Genomic DNA, 13867 nt, shown 5'->3' on the forward strand with positions numbered 1-13867 from the left:
TTCTTATATAATTTACCATTAGAAGCTGTTATATATACTCCCAAATAGAAAATATAAGAATGTTATGGTTGAAATAATATGTGTATTTTATAGATAAGGATTATGCTAAGGAAAAAGGGAAAGGAGGGACACCTGAAGTATTAATATGTTTATTTAAAAGCCAAATTGGAATATGGGAATTGTAAATAGTAAAGCTTAAAAACAGAATTTGGATTTATACAGATGAAATGTTATTGATGATTGTTCTGATTGATTGAATTTTATTGAAAAATACATTAATTTGAATATATTGTATTATTTGAGGGAAATAGGGAGTTCCTAATGATTTAACCTGAGTTATATATGTATGATTTTGTTTTTGGATGATTGAGTACCCTATCACCACGTTGTTTCTCAAGCACCTTGTTGTAAAAACAAAAAAAATCAATAAAACTTGTTTTTTTTTTTAAAAAAGAAACGCCATTGTCCGCGCTCCCGCGTTTCTCACATTTCCTTCTGCTCGTCATATCTAATGTGCAAAGCGCTGTATAAATTAGACGGCGATTTCATCATCGCCATCAATCCCCGGCCAGAAATAAACCTTCTCCCGCCACGAAAGCGGGAACTAGAGCAGGCGACAAAGAACTCACAGTGATTGCAGCTCGAAGCCTGTTTGCGGGCATCATTTTTGCAAGCGCTCTCTCACCCCTGGCAACCCTAGCAAATCACTCTTCCATGGGGCAACAAATTACGTTTCGAGAGCAGGCGGCAATTCCGGACGTCGGGCAAGCGACTGCGAAACGGACGGAGCCATTCAAAGCGAAGGAAAGTGCTCTTCAGGCTACCTTTACGCGGATCGAGGAAGGAGGGGACAAGCGTGCTCCGAGAAAATCGCATTGTGAAACGCCAGGGAGGAGCCCATCTTTGCGCTCGGGTAACTGGGGTTGAGGCTTCACTTCTTAAACGAAGAGAAGTGGGCAGTGGGCGGGAGTGGCGGCCTTAGTCGCCGGTCTGATTTTCTGCCTTCCGGACGGAGGATGGGAGACAAAAGGCGAGCTGCTTGCTTTCCCTAGCCGAGGAGCAATCGCTGACCGGTCTGGAATGAAGGGAAGGAAAAAATCTGCCTAGCAAAGGCTATGCAATGTAAGGTGAAGAGAGGACGAGCTCTTCTTGTCCTTTGGGGCCCCAGCAGCAGCGGGAACTTTTGCATTGGGGACTCGGGGGGAGGGGGTGGAGGGTAGCGAGAAAGTTAGTCTATGTGTGTTGTATTTGTGCAGCGATTGAGGCAAAGCTCTAAGCTTAACCAAGGAGCTTATTGCTGCAAGGCTATCATAGGCAGTTATTTCCTTTAATTGATTTACGTTAAGGTGCAATCCGTGTAACTGCATTGATACATATTGTTTTTCCATCTTATCCTTGGCTCTGTCTGTTAGCTCACCACCAAGCTTCCTTGAAATAGGTATTTGGTTGTGTTTTTTTTTTAAATAATTGCCTTGTCGATTGTGCTTTATAATGAAGATGAATACAAAATGGAGGGGGGACTCTTCACGGAGAGTAAGATAATGAACATTTGATTTATATTATTTGCTAGATTTTCTATCCTGTTTTTATCATAATGAAATTCAACATACAGTACCTAGTTCTCAGATAAAAATCAGAAGAAGTCTGGTAAAGCCTTTCCAGAACAACACATTTTATTACAAGGCATAAGCTTTTGAGAAACACATCTCATTTCCTCAGACACTTGCAAAAGCCAGATTTAACTTCATCAAATGGCCTAGACATTGGTATTTGAACATAGATCTTTTTAACATTTATTTTTTGTGTGTTTTACTAATCTAAGTGAAATATTAATGTATTTTGCTAGTCCGTGTATAATATTCCATATGTTAAATAACTTCAACAAAGTGGTTGCTTTTTATAGTCTTGTGTGCTCTTGTATATATTGCAGTGTTTCATCTTCCATCAAATCTGATGGATTATTTCAATGTTTAGGTGCAAAATTTAGGAAGAACAACATATTCTGGGGAGTATTTTAGAGTCAACTCCATGAATGTTCCTCTTTAATTTCCCTAAGGTATCTCTCCTCAACACCCTCTCACCTTTGAAAAGTTGAGTACCTCAATTTGAAAGATTTGTTGAAAAGAAAGACTCAATGGAACTTACTTCATCAAGATATGGAACTGTTTACACACCGCAGTAAACATTTTTGTCTTTTAAGCTTTTGTTTTTGCATAAAATTGCTTAAGGAATAAGTTTATGGAACTACAGGTTTAATTTCTGAGCACACAATACTACATAATGCTGAAATTTAGAAATTGAAGATAAGATTCTTAAATGTAATACTATTTATTATGATTATTTAAAATGATTCCTTGCCTTTTCTCAGCATCTGTTTATATGTAATAAGGTTTGCTTCCTTTTTTTTTGAATGTTAGACAATAGGATTTTTCTGTAATAAAAGGTTTTTATGGATTTTTTTTAAAAAAATCTTTATTAACTTAAATGTCCATTGAGAATCTATAGCATAAGGTTCAGCAATATAGAGCAGAAAATATTGTCAATATTGATTCAAATGATTATTTTTGAGTATATATATATTTTAAAACATACAATGAGTTTTTGAGGAGAACATTTTGAAATTGTGTAGAATTGTTCATTCTCCAGCATGATGAGTGGAGAATCCACCAATGGGTTTTGCTTGTCTTCTGCCCATAGACTTAAGTCAGCCAATTTTGCTCCGCCTCTTCCTGGGACCTCCCTTCCCCAGTTCTCGACTTAGTCTCAGCCTTGCAGATAGAATTATCTGGCTCCAGAAGTAATTCCTTTGAATCAGGTCCTATTTTTAATTCATTTTAATTCATTTTCGAGGGGAGGGGGAGGGAGCAAAGGACGAATGGCCGTTTATTCCCTTCGCTGGATGATTGCAGCGCTGCTGTGAGGCTCTTAAAACCAGACGATCGTCGGGCAGAACAAAGAGCCGGGGCGCCATTTTTCCTCGAGCAGCGAGCGAGTCCCAGGGCGAGGGGAAGGCTGTTTCTATACCCCCAGCACCCCCCTCCCTCTATAGAGATTGCTTGGGTTTCTCTCAGAGGAGCAGCTAAGTTTTTTTTTCCAGCCACTTATTTTCCACAAGCCAGCTGATCCGCAAATGCTATTAGATCTCCCAAGGCTTTTCCGAAAGTTTTTTTGAGCCACGGGGAACTAATAGAATTTCACGGTCTTCCCTGAAGCCAGCTGAGTCTCAGAGAATTATACGGCTCATAGGGCTTCCCCCGGAGATCAGCTGAGCCATGGAGAGCACGGGGACTCCCGCAGTTTTCCTCAGCGCTTCACTAGCCAGCGGAGTGTTTAATTTCACCGCGCAGCCTTTTTCTGGGAGCCCAGCCAATAGGTGGGTGCAGATCGAGTTTTGCCAGCCTCTCTGATAAACAGCTGAGCCACGGAGAGCAATCAGAAGAATCTCAGTCGCCATCTTACCTCCACATGTTTGCAGAGCAGGGAAGGGAGAGCAGCATTCGAATCGCTCGCCCCTTTCTCTTTTTGCTCAGGACAATTCACAAAGCAGCATCTACTTTCTTAGACACGCCTTTTAAATAAAAAAATAATTAAAAAAATCAAAATCAAAGAAATCAATTCAATCAAGCTAATACCTCTTTATAGAAGGAAAGGGGAGACAGACACAGGAAAAGGTCAGAATCCAATTGTTCACTGACCTAAACCTGCACAGGGCCTCGTATTGAGATTTCTCCCAGTTCTTGAGCTGGGATAGCTCTTTTCTGCCAATGGCAGACACAGACACTGCCCAATCACCACAGGATTCTTCCATCAGCCCTCCTGGGTGCAAAAGGCCAAGGTCATCTAACCAGGAGGCGGTGGGCAGAATCAGAGCCAGAGCAATTTCTGGCAAGAGACCTTCTAAGGCAGTGGATAAGGAGGCCAAGCATAGACACCAGGCCCTGGAAAAACAGTTTTCTAGGGCTGAAAGGAGGCAAGTCACAGCAGAGGATGGTCTAGTTCCATCTACTTACAAAGAGGAGGAAATATTTGGCCCGATAAAACCTAGTCAGGAACCTCTGGAAACAGAGGCTGATGCAATACAGGCAATTGAATCCCCCCTTAGCAAAAGGTCCGATGGCCCAGGGATGGAGACAGGTCCTCGCACCTCAGATAACCAAGGAACCTTGTCATCGGTACACTTACAATCTTTGATACCACAGGCCGTCACTCAGGCTATGGCCTCTTCAAGACATCATTGTTCCAGGGCCGGATCTGTAACTTCAAGAGGTTGTTCCCATCTCTTTCAAGAGGAAGCCTCAGTATACCAGGATTCAATTATTCCTTCTCGATCTTCCAGAGGCAGGAGGTCTCCTGCCAAGGATCATGAACAGACAGACCAGGGACTGTCAGAGGATGATGACATATCCCAGACCCCCCACCGTTCATGGGTCTATTTAATCCCACTCTATTCAAGTCCCTGCTTCAGAAGGCCAGCAGCACGGCCAAAATTGAGAGACCCTTGATGCCTCAAGAGGGACTTTCAGCTAGTCAGGTCACAAACGACAGGGTGTTTTCCCAACCTACCTACACAAAACAATTTATTTCCTGCCCCCCCCCTCTTTTTTATTCAATTCAGAATAATATGAGGGCTCTGGGATCTTTCCTACTGATGAGGGGAACAGACAAGAAGCTGTTCAACATAGATCCTGCCTTGTCGGAAATGATAGAAGTTCCGATAGTGGATGAGCCTCTAGTCGCGCTTTTCTCCCCATCCACAGTAACTGGAGATGCAGCAGAGGCCCTGAAGTCAGAGGATAAGAAGGCGGATCTCACCTTCCACAGGACACACCAAGCCTCAGTGTGGGCAATCAAGGCAGATATTTCTAATTCCTTTTTTGCTAGGACTGCGTTACTCTGGCTCCGCCAACTCCAGGAGAGAACCTCCTCAGAGGAGAGAACCCACCAGGACTTGAGAAGGTTAGTGGCGGCAGTGGAAGGCCACTTTAGCTGACTGTGTTCAGCAGGTCAGCGGTTCAAATCTCACCGGCTCAAGGTTGACTCAGGCTTCCATCCTTCCGGGGTAGGTAAAATGAGGACCCAGATTGTTGGGGGCAATGTAAATATATATATACATTGCTTACTGGTGTACACCGCTTAGAGAGTGCTTGCACTTAAAGCGGTATATAAGTCTCGTAAATAAATAAATAAATAAATAAATAAATAAAATTCTTGGCAGATTCATCCTTGCGAACTATTCTGCAAGGACAATAGCATACAACACAGCTGCACGTAGGCTGCTGTGGCTCCAACAGTGGCGAGCTGACATTAAAGCAAAGTGGCGGTTGGCAGCAGCACCCCACAAGGGCAGCAAGCTTTTTGTTGAGGCCCTTATCCTTTTCTGATAGAAAACAAGGATAAACGCAAGGTGTTGGCCCACCAGTCAAAAAGAACGGAAAGGAGTGTCTCTTCCTACCCTTGCAGGCCGTCTTTTCGATTTGAGGCAGGCCCAGAGCAGAACTCTTTCAGCCCAGTTCAGACTGATGGCAATAGAACAAGCAGCAGAGAGAGATTTAGGCAACAATTCCAGTCAAAGCGGCCCTTTCGTGGAGTGGGGGGGGGTCATCCTTTTCGCAAATCCAAGTGACAGTGGGGAGGACTCTCTCATTGGTGGCAGGCTGGCCCTCTTCACACACAAATGGCAGGCCACCACCATGGACCTTTGGATCTTAAACACTGTCAGATTCGGCCTCTCACTGGAATTCATCTCCAAACCCCCAAACCGATTCATTCCTTGTCCGCTGTCAAGGGATCCAACCAAAAGGAGACTCCTCAGGGAGGCCATCCTGCACCTACTGGACATCCAGGCAATAGAGCCAGTGCAGAAGGAGCAACAGGGACAGGGGTTCTACTCCATATTATTTTTACTCCCAAAGAGTTCGGGGTGGTGGTGGAGAGCAATTCTAGATCTAAAAAATCTAAACACCCACCTGGCATACAGGAGGTTCAAGATGCAGACCCTTCAGTCAATATTAGCAAGCGTCAGAAAGGGAGATTTCCTGACATCCATAGATCTGAAGGAGGCCTACCTTCACATCCCAATCCTGCTGGAACACTGAAGGTTTCTCAGGTTCTGCTTCGCAGGGCAGCATTTTTAATACAGAGCCCTTTCCTTCAGCCTGTCCTTGGCTCCCAGAGTTTTCACAAAGGTTTTGGTGACCCTTAGGGACACCTGCAGACAACTCCAGTGTGCATCCAGTGCTACCTGGACGACATTCTCATCCTTTCCTCATCAATCCAAGTGGCATAGTCCGATCTAACACTGACACTAAAGGTTCTTCAGGCCCATGGGTTCTCAATAAACTTTCAGAAGAGTCAAATGGTCCCATCGACCCCTCTCCTTCATTTGGGAGCAGTGATAGACATGCTAAGATGCGAGGTCTACCTCTTTCGAGAATGCAGGAACAGCATTCGAACCCTGGTCAGGCTAATCCGAAGAAGGCGGACCACCACACTGGCCATGCTCTCCAGCTTACTATGAAAGATGATATCATGCATAGTGATCGTGCCGTGGGCACGGCTATACTCCAGAGACTTGCAATGGTTCCTACTCCCATTCCAGAAAGAGGGAACCGGCACCTCCAACCGAAGGGTAAAAGTGCCACCAGGAGTCCTGAATTCGCTAAAGTGGTGGTTGTCCCCAGCGATGACAAGGAGACACATGTTCAAGGAGACCGTCTGAGTTACCCTGACCCCAGACGCCAGCCTATTCGGTTGGGGAGCACATCTACAATCCAAATTGGCACAGGGCCAATGATCAAAGGAGGATCTAAAAACAACATAAACTGGTTGGAGCTCAGAGCCATTCATCTGGCCCTCTGTCAATTTCACAATGCAGTGGCGGATCAACACGTCTTAGTGTTCACGGACAATGTGGCATGTCAACCGATGGGGGCACGCGGTCCAGGGCCCTCATGACCGAGGCCAAATTTCTGAGAACCTCGGCCGAAAACAACCTAGCCTCCCTCAGGACAGAGCACATATCAGGAAAGGCAAATCAACAGGCATATTCTCTGAACAGGGCAACAATAGATCACTATCAGTTAGAGAGGATCTCTGTACCTTCCACATGGACAGGGTGGTCCTACGCTTGGACCCCTCCTTTGTTCCCAAGGTTAACTCCCTGTTTCACAGAACACAGGAGATGGTGCTACCAGATTTTTGCCCTCAACTTTCCCATGAATTGGAGCACAATTGGACATTTGCAGGGCCCTAAGGCAATACATTAAGCGAACAGCACCCTTCCACAAATCGGAGGCCCTGTTCGTTTCCTTTCACTCACACACAAGAGATCAAAAAATCACAACATCCACAATCGGTAGATGGATCAGGAAGTGTATAGCAGTGGCATACCAGGGACAGTCACTAGTAGTCCCCAGACAAATCACCGCACACTCCACTTGCAGTGCTGCCACTTGAGCAGCGTGAGCGACTCAGGCACTGATTGAGGAAATATGTAGGGCGGTGACGTGGGCATCATCTTCTCCCTTCATAAGACACTACAAGTTAGTGTAGTGTTCACATCTGCAGAGGCCTCATTTGGCAGGAGGGTCCTCCAGTGTGTAGTATCAGAAAGTGGGACACAGGCCTATACTGCTTCCCACCCGCAGGGAGAATGAGGCTTTGGTATGTCCCATTGATGGATTCTCCACTCGTCATGCTAAAGAAGGGGCGCTGTCTTACCTGAACACCTTTTCTCAGCATGACGATGGAGAATCCACTCCCACCCTTAGGGCCAGTCAGGTCCTGTGCAGGGAAGAGGATTGACCCAACAAACGGAATCATAATCAGCAACTTTCACCTTAGTCGAGAACTGGGGAAGGGAGGTCCCAGGAAGAGGTGGAGCAAAATTGGCTGACTTAGTCTACGGGCAGAAGACAAGCAAAACCCATTGGTGGATTCTCCATCGTCATGCTGAGAAAAGACATTCAGGTAAGACAACGCCCCGTCTATCATGTAAAATAGTGAATAAGCCTATAGATGGGTATTTATTAAAAATATCTATTGAGATAATTGGTTATTACAAGAAAGAGACATGCTTTTTGAACCAAGGAATAGTGGGGTGAAATATATATCAAATAAAATAATAATTTTGCTCATTGACTAGCAGAGAGACATGCTCAAGCAGAGATATTGATGAATTTATAGTACATGTCTACATTGTTCTATGTTCTGGATAATTCTGTTCTTTTTTCGTTTATGTACAATTTGCAAAAAAGCAATGATTACTTCCCCCCCCTCAAACATACACGTGCACACACACATACATACATACAATAAAACCAATATTTTAAAGGTAAACTCATTATCTTGGTTAGAATTTATTACTGTTGTGAAATAATTCTACCCCTTCCTCTTCCCAACTTCCTCTTCACTCACTGTAGTTTTTAATTTTTTTGTATTGACATCTAAGCATTATATTGATTTTCTTCCCCAGCAATTTATAATTACTAAAAGGGCAAATTTCTCATCCTATTTCTTTTTTAAAAGTAATTTAGTTAGCTGCTTAAGTGATGTAGATTCTTATTCTACTCTGAGATTGGGAAATTGAAGTTGAAAAGCATCAGTCTGTTCAGGAGTGTTCCACAAGTCCAGAATTATGCTGTAATTTGAAACTGAATCTCTAAGAAATTGTTTTTCTTGGCCTGCTTTTCATTTTTACACATACTGGATAAAGACTATATATACTGTTTTCTATATAAAAATGCAGAATTATTTGAAGTATTCTAACTCATCTCTTCCCAGGGACTGTGTATTGACTGGCCGACATCCTTTGATTTGAATGAAATATGTTTTGTCCATCTGAGATGCCTTAGATGATGCCCATTAATACTGCAATGGCAATTGGGGCTTTTTCTAGTTCTCTTCTTGTGACATGCTGCCTGATGGTTGCTCTGTGTAATTCTACTACACCATTGCAAAAACTATCCAAGGCTCAAGACAAGCAGGAGATAAAAACAAGTGAGGAAAAAAAATATCAATCATTAGCCCAGGAAAGACAGAATCATGGACCAGGGAAAATGAATGAAATGACTATGAATGGAAGAGAAGAAGGCACTAGGGACTGGAAAAACAAAGGCAACAGAAATTACTCTAATAAAGAATCTTGGACAAAGCAAAAACAGGTTATGAATATTCAAGCAACAAATAATAAATTTGGGAACCTCGAAACTCATAATCAGATCAAAGGTATTCAAGAGGAACTTCCTGCTGCTGAAGATTTCTCCCTCTTTGATATTATTGCTGACACTACATCCGAACCCGCAGAGGAATATATTTATCCAGACTACCGTGGAAAAGGCTGTGTGGATGAGAGTGGCTTTGTTTATGCAATTGGAGAGAGGTTTACTCCAGGACCCTCTGCATGCCCTTGTCTCTGTACTGAAGAAGGCCCGTTGTGCATTCAACCAGAATGCCCTAGACTCCATCCTCGCTGTATTCATGTTGACACTACTCAATGCTGTCCACAGTGCAAAGAACATAAAAATTATTGTGATTTCCGTGGGAAAATCTATCGGACACTGGAAGAATTCATGGTAAGGCAACACTGATTCTGATGAATTAGAGGTTGTTCATTCATTGTTGATCTGATCTTCCTGTTGATTTGTGTATTCTCAATTGTGAGGTTATTATCATATCCTTATCTTTTTGCATTTTAAGTACTAGAAAGAGAACCTACAATGTTAAATGAAATAATATATTTAACAAGGAAGGCTGTGATCAGTTTCAAATACTTGATTTTATACACTACCAGTTACTGAAGTCGCATAATTCTAGATATGTCATTCATAGTAGCATCGATGCTTTATGTTATCAGAATATGTTTTACAGGTATTAAAATATATTGCTCTGGTAGAATAATTTTTACTTATTCTAGAAATTCTACAAGTATTCCACAACTATTTTTTGTGGAAAAATGTATTTAAGTAACTCATTATTTTGATTTATTTATCATTTTCTTCATAAATGAGATGACAGACTTTTATAATTTGTATCACACTTATTATGGGGTTTGTAGTATAATGCTAACATTAAAGTGAGAGAACATGGGAAATATAATCAAATTTAGCATTTATAACTGGTAAATCTTCCTAGAGAGACAGTATTTTAATTATCAAAAAAAATGTAGTTTATAGTTGCAGGCATACTGATTAATTTCAATTTGGGGCTTAGTCAGAAACATATTTTTAGGTTAAACTTAGGTTCTTGGGTAATTACATTATTTAATACTGGAAAAGTATAATTTATTTGTAGAGAATTGGAATGGAATGATCAGTCTTTGGTAAATTGCAGCAAGGAGAGAAACTGCTAAGCTCTGAGGAGCAAAGGATCAATTATGGAAGAATGAGAGTTAGAAATGGAACCAAGGAATGGCAGACATGTAAAAAAGATGGATTGCATAAAACACTATAGGGAATACTAGAGAGAGATTCTGGAATAGTCTAGAGCAGGGTTTTTCAACCTTTTCGCACATTGTACCACTTTTAGGAAGTAACAATATTAAAGTACCACAAGTGCTTAGCAAGGTGTCAAAAACTTGATGACTAAAAAGAGGGGAGGATTTGGGTTTTACTGGTTACATTCATTCATTGTTATAGTAATGGGTAGTTTATAATATTATGGAAAAGTAAAAAGTTGAGGTTCATTGTTAATGTTTCCTTCTGCTGCAGTGGTTCTCAACCTGTGGGTCGGGACCCCATTTGGGGTCGAACGACCATTTCATGGGGGTCGCCAAACAACGCAGTCTGCCTTTTGAAAGCCAATAGAATAGACTCTCTTGAATAGAGTCTAATTCTATTGGCTTTCAAAAGCCAGTAGGAATTGTCCAGGCTGTCTCTGCCCTGCTGAGCCTGCCAAAAGTCCCATTCTGCAAACAGTGCTGCAAGTGGTCTGCAGCGAAGGCGAGCTGTCTGGAAGTTTCCACCCCTCCCTGCTGAGCAACTACTAAAAATGTAAGTAAAAGAGGGCCAGGGGTGGGAGGTGGGAGGCCAGCGGGCGCAGGGAGGGTTGCTGGCGCACGTGGGGCCCGGTGCGTGCCTTACCTCCCTTGGGCTGGGCCAGCTGGTGGCCCAGCCAGTGGTCGGCCTGCTCCGTCTCTGCCGCTTGCCAGTTATGCCTCAGCCAGCGCAGGGGGCGGCACCACGCATGCATGGCGCTCCCGGGCAGGGAAAGTCCTCGACTTACAACCGGTAGGGCAGTCCTCAACTTACGACCGGTTGTTTAGTCCTCGACTTACGACCAGTTGGTGGTCGCGGCATTAAAAAGGTTGAGAACCACTGTTCTACTGCAACAGAGGAAGTTGGAAGTCAGTGCCTTTTCATTTTTCCTTCACCCCCTCATTTCCCCCCCTTTTTCCTCCCCACTGTGTCTACTATTTGCTTTTGTATTTTTGTATTTTATTCCATAATGTAATAAAATGTTACAAACGGTAAAAAAAAAAAGAAAAAAGTACCGGTTTTAATTTCTTTGATGGCGGTTCCTTTGCTGAATCACTTCCCCTTTACACTGACAAATGTATGATGAATTTCTCCATATTTATTAATATGCATCACTACCTTGATGGTTTTCTTCTTTCCCTCTCTATGGATTATTTATTTGGGATGATGGTTATCATAACTAATAAGGAGCTAAAGTGCTTCTTTACTGTTAGTTTTTAATTTTCTTTTAATTGCATATGCTCAGATTCTTTAGATTAGATTACTTTATATTATTTTCTTCTTGGTAAACTAGAAAAATGAAGGATAGACAGCTTCACCACCAGATGGATTTGTAACTGGCTGACAAATCACACTCAACAAGTAGTCCTTAATGGTACTACGTCTACATGGAAGTAAGCAGTGAGGTACCACAAGATTCTGTCTTAAGCCCAGTACTCTTCAATATCTTCATAAATGACTTAGATGAGGGAATAAAAGGAGAACTCATCTAATTTGCAAATGACACTAAGCTGGAAGGAATAGGCAACACTCCAGATCAGAACAAGGCTGTGGAAGTGGCGGGCACTCATGCTCGCACAGAAGTTCCATTTGAAAGGTCCCTTCCAACTTTATTATTCTGTATTCTGTAATTCACTTTGATGAAATAGAAATTATGTTATTGAGTATGGATCAAAAATATAATAGATTGATTTTTAATCAAGATTTTTAGTATGTGGATAAATTTTGCATTTTGTGTGCCACAATAAGTAGTTTAGATTTAAAACATTTTATGTGATACTGTTTTTAACAATCCTTTGTGTGGTATAGGAGTCCTCCATTTATGACCACAATTGAGCCCAAAATTTCTATTACTAAGCAAGTAGTTGTTAAGTGAATTGCACCCCTTTTTAAACTGTTTTGCCATAATTATTAAGTGAATTGTTACAGTTGCTAAGTGAATCATAGTGTTATTAAGTGAATCTGGCTTCTCCCATTAACTTTGCTTGTCAGAAATCAGAGAAATTACAGATGGTGATCACATGAGCTGAGGTGGCGCAGCAGTTAGGGTGCAGTACTGCAGGCCACTTTAGCTGACTGTTCAGCAGGTCAGCGGTTCAAATCTCACCGGCTCAAGGTTGACTCAGCCTTCCATCCTTCCGGGGTAGGTAAAATGAGGACCCAGATTGTTGGGGGCAATGTAAATATATATATACATTGCTTACTGATGTACACCGCTTAGAGAGTGCTTGCACTTAAAGCGGCATATAAGTCTCATAAATAAATAAATAAATAAATAAACCCAAGATGCTGCAAACATCATAAATACATGCCAGTTGCCGAGCACTGGAATTTTAATAACTTGACCATAGAGATGATAACATGGTTGAAATGAAAACTAGTCATAAGTCATTTTTTTCAGTGCTGTTGTAACTTTGATTGATCATTAAATGAATGATTATAAGTCGAGGACTATCTGTGTAACTTTCCAAACTGTTTCTTAGCATTCTTACTTTGATCTCCAGCCAAATGAATGATTAGTGGACAGGCAGTATCTGCTCTTAAAGTTAGACTCTAAAAAATAGAATTTAAGAGGGGAAAGTTATAAGGATATTTTTTGACAATTACATTTAAGAAAGTTCTAGATTCTAATTCCTTATGCAAGGAATGATATGGTATCAAGTAGGCTTCAGATACCAGATATAATTGGCTCTATTTGCTTGTCTAATCTTTTCCAGTCAACTGTGTCCCAGCCCAAGTATGAACCGGTGACTATTGATGCCATATTTAGATTATCATAAAGATTTCTTACTTTCATTATGCACTCTTTCCATATTCATTGTCTGCTCTAACTTTGTGGAAAATCTGCTTTAATAAATAAGATTAACATGCATATAAATAATCAGGATATCTCTATACTATATAGTGTAAGGTGGACTCTTTGTTAAAGTGGCTCCATCATCTCTAGCTATGCTTACCAGGAATTGAGTTTCTTAGGATATGTAAGAATCTGAGTAAAGAAAAAATTGTGTTGATAAGTAATTAGATGTGAAGTCTGTGTCTGATTTGTACAATAAAACAACAGAAATAGATCTGTGATTCTTTGACCAATCTAACATCAGCAGTAATATCCCAAAAATTTAAAAGATGACCAAACTGTTCCCTACGATTTTGACTACATATAAAGAAGTTACTGAATAGAATAGAGCTGGAGGTCTTCTAATCCAGCTCCCTGCTCAAGCAGGAGGACCTATGCCATCTCAGACAAGTGACTGTCCAGCCTCTTAAAAATCTCCAGTGATGCCCACTATTTAATCCTACAAAACAAGACTTTAGGATTCCTTTTCTGCAAATAACGCTTGATATGTGTTCAGGAGGTAGGGTAATACTGCTGTAGTTAGTCAGCATTGAGGTGA

At 41.6% G+C, this 13867-nt stretch overlaps 1 protein-coding gene across 2 annotated transcripts; it reads left to right on the top strand.

The window, feature by feature from the left end:
• Positions 1-669: 669 nt before the first annotated feature.
• On the top strand, positions 670-9702 carry LOC120303023 (brorin-like). 2 transcript variants are annotated; one of them, XM_039332116.1, is made up of 2 exons: positions 670-913; positions 8782-9702. In XM_039332116.1, exon 2 carries the CDS (start codon positions 8853-8855, stop codon positions 9585-9587), a length of 735 nt encoding a protein of 244 aa, XP_039188050.1. In that variant the 5' UTR covers positions 670-913; positions 8782-8852; the 3' UTR covers positions 9588-9702. The 2 variants fall into 2 exon arrangements, with proteins under 2 accessions (XP_039188050.1, XP_039188047.1); XM_039332113.1 differs by lacking the exon at positions 670-913 and adding an exon at positions 941-1122.
• The last annotated feature ends 4165 nt before the right edge of the window (positions 9703-13867 follow it).

Source organism: Crotalus tigris, unplaced genomic scaffold (assembly GCF_016545835.1).
Source record: "Crotalus tigris isolate CLP2741 ecotype Arizona unplaced genomic scaffold, ASM1654583v1 scf7180000024448.655566, whole genome shotgun sequence".
Lineage (NCBI taxonomy): Eukaryota > Metazoa > Chordata > Lepidosauria > Squamata > Viperidae > Crotalus > Crotalus tigris.

What these genes read in the sequence shown, in the direction of transcription:
- LOC120303023 (XM_039332116.1), top strand. Translation starts at nt 8,853, where the DNA reads ATGATGCCCATTAATACTGCAATGGCAATTGGGGCTTTTTCTAGTTCT.